Source organism: Danio rerio, chromosome 15 (assembly GCF_049306965.1).
Source record: "Danio rerio strain Tuebingen ecotype United States chromosome 15, GRCz12tu, whole genome shotgun sequence".
Lineage (NCBI taxonomy): Eukaryota > Metazoa > Chordata > Actinopteri > Cypriniformes > Danionidae > Danio > Danio rerio.
The window spans coordinates 22,033,902-22,045,994 of NC_133190.1; the positions used below are offsets into that span (position 1 = coordinate 22,033,902).

The 12,093-nt window shown below is 37.8% G+C and overlaps 1 protein-coding gene across 3 annotated transcripts in view; it reads left to right on the plus strand.

The window, feature by feature from the left end:
- Positions 1–12,093, plus strand: part of zgc:77784 — a 156,429-nt gene that overhangs the window by 134,252 nt on the left and 10,084 nt on the right. For all 3 annotated transcript variants that reach the window (XM_073922898.1, XM_073922897.1, NM_001431128.1), the window contains 6 exon segments: positions 2,010–2,225; positions 2,318–2,360; positions 4,797–4,936; positions 5,028–5,297; positions 5,451–5,565; positions 10,238–10,441. In XM_073922898.1, the coding sequence (XP_073778999.1) occupies positions 2,010–2,225; positions 2,318–2,360; positions 4,797–4,936; positions 5,028–5,297; positions 5,451–5,565; positions 10,238–10,441 (988 nt within the window).

Here is a 12,093-nt window from a genome sequence, read left to right on the forward strand (position 1 = left end):
AAAAAAGAAGAAAAATCAAAGGGGGGCTAATAATTCTGACTTCAACTTTAAATGGTAATTTTTTTATTATATCTCCTTTGAAATATGGTATAAATTGAAAAAATACAGACTTTCCTTTATGTCTCCCATTTATATTTTTTGTACTTCCTTTTTTTACTTCCTACTTTTACTTCTACTTCCATCTGAATTTTCCATGTCACCAGAACCACATGATTAAAAACAACCTATTAGATATCTTTTTTTTTTTTTTTTTAAAGAGCGAGTAAACCGATTGCTTTTAAAGGACATAATTATAAAATGAAGTTGAGCCAACTCAACCGTTCCAAGTTACAATGGATTTACTCACTATTTAAAGTGAAGTCAACTTGTTACTCTAAAGGCAACAGGTTTACTAACTTTTTATAATGAATTAATCACGTTTTATATTGTATGTTTTGATAGTTTATACTGGTTCTCACTGGTCTTTTTGCTGGTTTTTAATGGCTGTTTGCTGGTCATGTGCTGAACCAGCAAAGAACCAGCATAAACCAGCATTAAAATTAAAACCTTTTTTAGCATGGTTGGACTGCTAATGCAGATTTGATTTAACTAATAACTTATTTAGATACTATTATTTACCATTTTGAATAGCTAAAGGACAAATTTCTCACCTGTTGACAGGTTTGATATAGCTATAACTATCTAAACCAGCTAATGGCTAGATAGGACTAGCTATTAACCTGCTTGGACCAGCTAATATTTAGCCAGCGGAGCAGCTAGATCGAGCTTAACAAGTTTAGGCACATTAATAATAATTTTACTAACTTTGCTAGTTGCTAACAGGCTTGATCTAGCTATAACTATCTTGATCAGCTAATGGCTAGAAAGGACTAGCTAATTACCTGCTTAGACCAGCTAATAATCGATTTAACCAGCTATTGAGTAGCTAGATCGAGCTTAACAAGTTTAAGCTCATTAATGATAATTTTTTACCAACTTTGCTAGTTGCTAACAGGCTTGATCTAGCTAATAACCATAATAACTAGTTAATGGTATGACTGAACAAGCTAATACGATGTTTGGACCATCTGATATCTATCTTTGCCAGCTATTATCCGACTTAATCCAGCTAATAGCTGTCTTGGATCACCCTATTACTTGTTTGACAAGCTAATACTAATTTTGGTACACTAGTTATTAAATTGTTCCAATTATCCTTCTTAGACAATTAAATGAGGTTTGGACAATGAGTAAGATTAAATTAGAGTTAGATTAAATTAATAACCTTAATACAGTTGAAGCCTCTTTTCCAGCTAATAACCTGTTATGTCAGCTTCTGGCAGGTTTGATCTACTAGTATACTAATATAATTACCATCTTAGCCAGTTAAGGATTTGGCTAGCAAATAACCTGCATAGACGAGTTTATAACCAGCTATTATCAGGACTGATAATCATCTTGAATCAGTTTATTAATAGCTTGGACAGGTTAATAACTGGATAGTATCTAATTACCAGCTTGGACAGAAAATTACCAGCTGTATCAAAGTAATTGAGTTTAGATCCTCAAATAGCTATTTTTGTTAGCAAATAACCAGCTTGGCCAGATGTAGATAAGCTTGATCCAGATAATAACCATGGCCAGATTGAATAAGCTAATAACCTGGCTTGTTCCAGCATTCCTGCTGCCCTGTTCCAAAAACACGTCTACCGGTTTCAGCTGGATTTGTCCTGCATGCTGGTTTTGAAAAAAAAATGTTTCGCACAGCTCTGATGGTGACATTTATCCACCTGACAGTATCTTATCTCAGCATTTACTCGTATTTTATGTTAAGGAATCGAAAATGTTAAGGTATAAGAAATCTTATATCCACACCGTGTGTCAGCTGAAGACAGATTATGTGGGGGTATATATTTTAATAAAGTGCTTCCTATATAAGACAGCAAGCATTTACTCTCATGTCTCTTTTCCGCTATCACCTGATTGCTCTTATACACTTTTTTCCATTTCCTTGGTGTGTCTTCTATCAGAAGTAGCAATAGATCAGTCGTTGTCAGTGGTGAAGGATGACAGTGTCAGCCTATCAGAGCAGATCACAGGGGTGGTCCGTCAGCCTGCCTTCATCGCGGGAATTGGTGTATCGTCCTGGATGGTTCTAATGGGATTCAGCGCCTGGATTTACTGCAGACATAGAAGGAGAAAAGAACTTGGACACTACACTACTTCCTTTGCATACACACCCGCAGGTAACCTTCTGTACCATACTAGCACAGATCTACCATTGTGTGCTTTCAAATGAGCTTAAAATGATTTATTTCTCTTTTTTCTTTTATCTCAGTTGCTCTCTCTCGGGGTGACGGGTCAGATCTTATCAATGGAAGGTCTGTATTATTTCGCAACATTTATTCAGTCATTCACCAAGGACACGTTACATTGAAAGTGAAAGCAACAGTAAAGATAGTTATAGTGTTGCAGAATATTTCTAGTTTCCTTGCTTGAGCTATCTATTCATTCAAGTATCATGAACAAAATGCAACAGTTTCAATTAATAACTGTTTCTCAAGCAGCAAATCAACATGTTAGACTTATTTCTAAAAGATCACGTGACACTGAAGATATGAGAAATTATGGTATACCATCACAGAAATTAATTATGTTATAAAATATATTCAAACAGCCATTTTACGTTGTATTACAATTTGAAAATATTATTGCTGTACTGTATCTTTCCTATAAAAAAAAAATGCAATCCTGGTGATCATAAATTTTTTCTTGTACAGGGTGTCCCCAGGTCTTTTTATACATAAAAAGGGTCATATTTCAGTTATATGGTCTCCAACAACATACTGATATGCATGCAAGGTCAAAAAACACTTTCATGGTCTTATAATATGCATTTATTTTTACCCAATTATCCCAGCGACTCCTATATGAATTGTTCAGCGATTCATTTGTTCCCAAACCCCTCCTTAGCGCGAAGCTAATCTGCACTGATTAGACCGATGACAGCCTGTTGCGATTGGTCGACAGCGTTCAGCGCTAAACAAATGCCCAGCGCGAGACAAATGCCCAGCGTGGTTTTTCAAGCCCCCGGCGGACGGCCCGCGCGATAACCCTGTGACCGTCATAACCCCCCGCACGGGAAGTATGAACGGCACTTAGCAGTGAAAATGAAACTGATAGCGTGCACATCATTTACTGAGCGTGATTTCCGTGACCGAGCTTTTCTCCCTTCTCAGCTGTAACTTAGATCATTTCTATTTGCAATTATTGCTGTGGCACCTCTTGCGTGAAGTGTTCTATGTTCTCAGGGCTTACCTGTACTCTGCTTTGCCCAAAGATCCCATCCCCAGCCAAGGGGTTGTAGTGCTCACCAGATTGTAGCAGGCTGCCTTTATGCATAATAAACTGGCCTTATTTTGCACGCACGCCTGGTGTATTGTCTGCTCATTCTCACAAGTCTCATACACCAGTCTTTTCTGATCCTTCCTTTATCAAACGGATGAATCGCCCTCTGTAAGCATGTAGACTGCTGAATCAATTATTTCCCCTCACACTTCCAATAATATCCAGGCAAGCACAGCGTCTTCTTGACTCATGACTTCAGGATCTGTTTGTCTTCGAGGCTGTGTTAGTGGGCGGGACGCAGGTTTAAATTTTCCTGGGTTGCGCCCATAGCAACTATGTTTCGTAGTCACGTCACGTTAAAACGGCTAAAGACTCGTTATGAAGACGATTCATTCTAACCATAATGAGTCGACTCTTTTTTTTAGATGAATCAATAGTTTTAAAAACTGTCCACTTTCAGATTTAAGCCTTAGCTGGATATTTCACTTCACTTAGATCTGTGTTACACACTACATGGAAGCTCATTTTCAAAACCCACAATAGGGGCTCTTTAAAAAGTATTAGAAGTTGATAAATCAATTATGGTGGTGGATGAGGAGATCCCCCAACCCCCCCCCCCCCCCCCCCCCCCCCCCCCGCCACCCCCCCCCCCCCACCCCCCATTGTGTAAAGCGCTTTGAGTGCTCAGAAAAGCGCTATATAAATGTAACGAATTATTAATATTATTATTATTATTATTATTATGACAAAAATAAGGCCCTTAAAAGGTATTAAAAAGTCTGAATCGCGTTTTAACGAGGTTTAGTTTAAGCGTTGTCCAAAGTGTTTGACACCACATCCCAAAGGTGCTCTATTGGATTGAGATCTGGTGACTGTAGAGGCCATTTGAGTACAGTGAACTCATTGTCATGTTTAAGAAACTAGTTGCTGCCATGTGATTGGCTGATTAGAAATTTGCATTAATAAGCAGTTGTACAGGTGTACCTAATAAAGTGTTTGGTGAGTGTATTATATTATTTTCATTCATTTATTTTCTTTTTGGCTTAGTCCCTTTATTAATCTGGGGTCGCCACAACTAAATGAATCACCAACTTATCCAGGAAATGTTTTAGGCAGTGGATGTCCTTTACAGCTGCAACCCATCTCTGGGAATATCCATACACTCATGCACACACATATACTACGGACAATTTAACTTACCCAATTCACCTATACCACATGTTTTTGGACTTGTGGGGATAACCCGGAGCACCCTGAGGAAACCCATACAAACAAGGTGAGAACATGCAAACTCCACACAGAAACGCCAACTGACCCAGCCGGGGCTCAAACCAACGACCTTCTTGCTGTGAGGCAATTGTGCTACCCACTGTGCCACAGTGCTGCCCCATTATTATATTAAACACATATTTCACATCAAATGTTTTACAGCTTTCATGTTTGTTAACAGTAATAGCCTTTCTTTACAGGCCATGTTTGCTGGAGTCACACTTGGGAAACTACCCCTGGCTGGCAGATTCATGGCCCACTGGCAACTTCTCTCGAAATGGAAAAGACTCGGTCAACTGCTGTGCCGGCAGACTGGACTCCACAGATCAATACTACAACAGTAAGATCTCTGTCATGGGCGTTCCACCTGCATTATTCTACTGTCACACTAACAAATCAAATCTCCTATAACTCATTAATCTGTTTTACAGCTTCGGGATTCTCAAATTATGTGAGCCAAAATGGGAAGTACAGCCCATCCTCAAACGAAGGTGCCATTTACTGTACCATCAACCCTGCCGATGCTGATGGACATGACCTGTGCAGTATGTACTCTCAGGGTCCAGACCCTTACACCAGCACTCCAGTACTCTCCAAAACTGACCTGTACAGCATGGAGCAGGACCTGGACCAGTGGAGCCTTCAGTCCAGCCACAGCGGAGCAGAATATGCAAAACTCCAATACCCAAGAGGCCCAAACGGTAGGCGTGACATTGGTTTCAATCATGGGGGTTAAGGGATTAATCCTTGAGAATTACTATGCAGACAGATTGGATCAACAAGTGCTGCACCAAATGCTTATGTCAGTTTGATGCAAATGGCCTTGAGTTCTTTCTTTTCATGCTGTTTTGCAGGCAAACTGGTGAAGCAGAAGTCTCCAGGGCAAAGCTCCTCACCCACATGGTCTGATGTGCTGTCATTGCATTCAGCACAAAACAAGGAGGTTCAAATCCCAGACAAAAGACACAGGTAATGAAAATGAGCATCACCATATTGTGAAAAATCATTGGTAGATGTACCAAAAATCATGGTATTTTATCATAGATGTTCAAAACTATTATTGTTATGCCCATAGTACAGTACATGTTCAGAAAGCTATAGTAGCTACAGATGCACCCAATTTTTGGCTGCTGAAAACAATTAGGGCTGAAAATGGCTTTTTTTGACCACAGCAAAGTGAACCGTTGACTAGCTTGCACACACACTTCAGTAGAGATGAGTACCGAAACTCTGTACTTTATCGGTGTCGTACTACATTATGAAATGCTGAAGTATCGTTTAGCTCTGACGTTAATGCTTCTGCTATTGGTACTGGAGAAATATTGCTGAATAAACATTACTTACTGTAGCATAATTTAACTGTCCAACCTTTTCTAATTTGCAATATTTGATATTCGTCTGCACTGCAGGCAATCTCACATTGCGAGCGCTTCAAGTATAAAAGCTTTCACAAATCTTGGCTGAGCACGCACACTCAGAGGAGGCTCGCGCCAGACACACACACACATAGTTTGCGATACAGACACACGCACATACAGCTCAAAAGCTTGCGGAGTGAACCAAATGGGTTGTATTTCCTGAGTGGACACCAATAATGTCCATTGCAACAAATGCAACAAGTTGTTTTCTTGTATAAGCAGAAACGCAAGCAACCTGGCTAAGGGAAAGTATCTTCAAAAGTGCATTACCTGCAGTGAAAAGTTTTTGACTGCCTAGCTACTAATGGTAACGTTACATTATCCACATTGTTATGCCAGCAGTCAATCACCTAAATTAGTATAATATCAATAGTAAAATAAACACATTCGGTTACATTGAAAACATTTTTATTTTTTTTGCAGTAGCCTAAAAAAATTCTAAGCATTAAAATTCCTTTAACATCAGCTGTATTACAAATATAACCTATGAATAGCCTAATTGTAATATGGGGATGTGACACAGACAACTGAATTCAGATCCACATGCAGGTTTATTCAGGATGTCAGGCAAGCAGTGGTCAATACTGCTGCAAACAGTTGTAGAAAAGACAATCCAGAATCGTTGTCGTAATAAAGCTGTGATCACACTGGGGTTTTCCTCCCATAGACTTCCCTTCATACGCACAAGAGTGCGTCAGACCGGAAACGCAGGGTCATGCATTAAGTTTTGTAGGTTGCTGCGGTGCAAAGTTCGAGCTTAGTGAACTCTGACCTGCGAAATCGCATCACTTGACTGTGTGCGACCAATCAAGGATCAAAACATGATCTCTCTGGTCGCTCTCGCTCACTTTTTAAATGTCTAATAATCTTGTTTATTCCTGCCCCTTTTCGCAGCACCGTAACACAGAATTTTACACACACAAACTCTAGTGTTAAAGCAGCTTAACAGGCAAGAAGTCGGAAGGCAGACAGGAACAAAAAGACAAACTAGGCTAGGGTCAAAAATGACGGGAAAACAAGACAAGGAAACCGAGTTGTAATGTCACTTACATAAATAAGACTCGGCAACTGGAGTAAGTGTATGTGCTGCTTAAATAGTGTGTGTAATTTGTCCTTGACAATCCTCCGGTAGTGTTAGTGCAATCAGTCAGGATGCAGAACATGTGAATGTATGAAGTTGTAGTCCATGAAATGGCTGTTTTGTAGTCCATTAGTGATGGTGCATGTTTTCCAGTAACGGTCGCTGGTGATCGTGACACTGCTAATAAATTATATTAATAAATTATAATTAACAGCTTACTTTTACATTGCATTGCACAGTTAACTCCCAAAACACTGTTAACTCATATATTTGAATGGGTTAATGAAAAATCATAAACATTATCTCATTTAACTGCATTTTGCAACTCAATATTTATTGAGTATTTTTAACTGCAGGGAACACAATAAACAAAGAAAGGTCCTGACTTCAGCCAGAAAAGTCAAACATGAGTCATTTTCCTTAAAACCCTTGTGCATTCTTTTACAGGAAAAAAAAATATTTGTTTTACAATTATTGGTTTTGTTTTGTATTACAATTAAAACATAATAATAAAATAAAGTGCTGTTAATTATGTTCAATTTGTTTTTTGTGTTTTTTCATTGAAAAACAAAAACACTTCAAAAAGTACAGATAAGAGAACTGTTAAAGTACCGAACCGATAAGGGGTATCGATAAAAGTAGTAAATCCATTAAAACCTTAACAATACCCATCCGTACACTTCAGTCTGAGTACAAAATAGCGCTATGGATATTTCACTCATGTACACATACTTAGATGAGTTTGAATGTCATGCTCACCAGATAGCAAAGTTTGCTCAAATAATGCTCCAACAGGACAGTTTGAGCGTAGTATAATTGTTCCTGCTGCTTACAATAGCACTGGACTGCTGTACTGTCATAGCAATGCTGGTAAAGTGGCCCCACTTGACTATAAAATTTTATTGTCAATTATTTATGTTCTGTAAATAAAATGTGATTATTTTGTTGACCTGTGTTTTTTTATTAGTGTCAATAAAGTTAATGATGCTGGAATATTTAATCAATTCTATGTGTGTTCAATAAAAAAGGTTAGGAGAGTTTTTTCTTCAATGTTTATCATATTAGTAATTTATTGGATACAAATGAATAATTCGAATCACAGAATTCTGGTGTCCTCATTGCAATGCAAGAGTTACATTCAGGAGGTGCGCAACAAATTTCAATTACTGATTCATGCTTTTATATGTAGCTGATATTAACAGGTGGAGTTTAGTGGAATTCGTCACTTGTTAATCATTCTCGAGTTCTCCATTGGCTGTACCCATACATACGTCCCCTTTTTCTACTAATTCTCTGCACAGCATCAAAAGCACAAGAATTCTCAACTGCAAATTCTGTGCTCACAGGATGTTTTGCTAAAGAGCTCAAGTTATTTTAGACAGTCAGGCCTTTGCATTTAAATTGTTTAATGAAAAGAAAAAGAGACAAAAATAATAAAAAAAAATATTCCTTTTTCCACAATGAGTTCAAATTAACAAGTCTTGAAAATGTATTAAGATTCATTAAGATAAGACAAAACAATAAAAACATTTTTGGTGGGATCCAGAAGTTTCCAGAGCATCCAGAAGTTTCTGTTTCAGTTTTTTCAGTTCTGTTTCAATTTTAATTTCAGTACATACCGAATAGTATAGCATGTCAAAAACATTTAAATAACTAACGGGTGACTTAAAAAAAACAACAATTAGCATGCTGCATGTCCATAAAAAGTGGTATATTTCAAACAAGTGATCAAAGATGTGTTCAAAGTTGTTCAAACAGGTGAAAAGTGGAATACAATATCCTAAATGGTACCTTGTCAAAATGTTTTAAATAACTACAAAAAATGATAACACCATTGTACTTGTCCAAAACTGTGGTGCCATGTCATGTACAGTAATTTAATGGTAAATATTCAAAAGCCAAGATATCATGCTAGAATGGTACAGGACATGTTCAAAAATCATTGAAATACAAGCCAGTAAAGTACTTGATCAGAAGATTGTGTCAATGCCATTTTTAGACTCATGATCATGAATCTATCAAAAACATTATAATTATAATGTCCAAAACCATAAAGAAATTAATACCATGATAATGACAAAAGGTCATTGTTTTATTTCAAAATGACATTATTTATGATTAAATGCCATCATAATACATTGGAACACGTTCAGATACCATGGCAAAAGACCATATTACTTGTTCAAATGACAAACAATCAAACAAACATGTGGATACCTTTTCCAAACACATGATGTTATGTTAAAACATCATGATACTGTTGGAAATATCAACAAAACATGGAATAAGCATGGTACAAGTGGTTGTACCATGATTGCATTTTATGAAACCATCGTAAATGTGGTAAATCTAAAAGTTATTATACATGCAACATGTCAATAGTTAATTATACAGTAACATATAACATAACATCAATTTAACAATAGTACATGTCCAAAAACTATGGAATGTGTAACTTTTTTAAAAGTGCCTGTCAACAAATTTAGGATTTCACATGCTTATAAATGTGCCATTTCGGTAGCTTTAAATCCCATGTTTTTTTGTATTTTTGAAGTTCAAACATTGCCGGATGTAATTCTCCACCTCAGAAAAGTAATACAGAACCTGTGCGACATGGTAAAATGTAGTCTGGGTGATAAATTGAGGTCTTATCTAATCTTATTTGATGTTTCAGCTCAAAGTGACAGGGGCTAATGATGTTAGCGCTTACAGCCAAGCCTTCTTAGGCTGTTAGAGACGGGGCCGAGAGGCAGGTCACCAGACATGGCTTCTCAGTCTGAACCTTCAAGAATAGCCACGGCTGGAAATAAAGCGGAACCGCACAAATCAACCTTTGTCCTCGATGCTTTCACATCATATTTTTATCATCACCCACCATGGATGAAACTGCTTTGACAAATTTTTGATAAGCTTTTTTACGATGCTGTCTTTGTACCCGACATTGGATTCTCTGTTAAATTATTTATTTACACTGTCTGGTTTTATTTACCAGTCTTTTATCGTTTGCAATCATTTCTGCAGTCTGGAGTCTTTTCACATGCGTTCTGTTTATGCGTGTGTATGATGCTTTGTACGCGTTTGCTTTTGTGTTTTAGTCGATTTTAGGTTTAACGGGCATCCTAATCTGTTTACGTCCCTATAGCCCTGAGGATGATGGAGAGTGGTGTCCTCCTCTGCCTGAGCGAACTTATCTGATTGAGGACGCAGCCACTCTGCCTTTAAGAGGAGAGGAATCCAGCAGAGCCACAACCTACAGCCTGCAGTCCACAGTAACCCTCACACCCTCCCCGAGTGATGAACAACACCCGGCTAACCCACGCCAGCAGCATCCAGACCTGCTGCCATGGTAAAAATACACACACAGTTCTTCAGTTCACATTGATGTTTTATTCACCTTTCTGTAATGCCAGGATTTTTTTGTTTTTTCTATGGAAAACAAAGATTTTTGTTAAGAGTATTTTGGCTGTGTTTTAAAAAATACACAGTTAAAGGGATAGATCAGCCAAAAAAATGAAAATTCACTGATGGACCATGCTTCATTTAATATTAAAAACAGATTTTTGAAGTCTACAAATACAATTTTTTACCGAAGAAGCAGGTATCTGAGAAGAACCTCAGACAAACACACAACACACCATTACAATGAGAAAATGGCGGACAGTGTTGCCAGATAAACAATCTCTCCAAAACCCTCTCAAACACACCAAAAAACAATTAGGTTGTTTCTTTTTAAGTATTTAACATGAAATGCACGTTTAAAACATCCAAACTAACCCCAAACCCACCCAAATTTTGTCAACTTACTTAAACTTTTTTTACCAGCACAATCAAATTCTAAGCCTTCAGAAAGATGTTCATCAGCTGACGTCATCCAAAAGGAAACAAATATAAATTTTAATGAAAGTTTGCATTAAATTAAATTGTTATACAGGGTGGGCCATTTATATGGATGCACCTAAATAAAACAATAATGGTTGGTGCTATTAACGTCCTGTTTGTGGCACATTAGTATATGTGAGGAGGCAAACTTTTCAAGATGGGTGGTGACCATGGTAGACATTTTGAAGTCAGCCATCTTGGATCAAACTTTTGTTTTTTCAATAGGAAGGGGGTCATTTGACACATCAAACTTATTGGGAATTTCAGAAGAGAAACAATGGTGTAATTGTATTTTAACGTAACTTTATTCTTTCATGAGTTATTTACAATTTTCTTTCCACTTATAAAATGTGTTCAATGTGCTGCCCGTTGTGTTGGATTGTCAATGCAATCCTCTTCTCCCACTCTTCACACACTGATAGCAACACCACAGGAGAAATGCCAGCACAGGCTTCCAGTATCCGTAGTTTCTGCTGCACATCTTGTATTTTCACACCATTGACAACAAAGATAGTGGGGCCATTCTTCATCAATGGAAACCTCAAGGCCACTGGATATTTAAAACTGCTACATGATGATGTGTTTTCCTCTTTATGCACTGAAGCTGGCACATTCCCTGAGTTTTTCCAGCAATATGGTGCACCACCACATTATGGGTGTCAGGTCTGAGCATTCCTTGATGAACAGTTTCCTGAAAAGTGGATTGGTTGTCATGGGCCAGTTGAATGGCCCCCTTAGATCTACCAATCTGACCCCCTTAGACTGTTTATCTTTGGGGTCATCTGAAAGCAATTGGTGTGATGATACAAGATGAGCAGCACCTAAAACTATGGATACTGCAAGCCTGTGCTGGCATTTCTGCTGGTGTTGCTATCAGTGTGTGAAGAGTAGGAGAAGAGGGTTGCATTGACAATCCAACACAATGAGTTAGAAACTTGTGAATAACTCATGAAAGAATAAAAATAAGTTGAAACAAAAGCACGCCATTGTTTCTCTTGTGAATTTCCCAAAAACTTTGATGCGTCAAATGACCCTCTTTCTACTGAAAAAAACAAAAGTTGGATCCAAGATGGCCAACTTCAAAATGGCCACAATGGTCACCACCTATCTTTTAAAGTT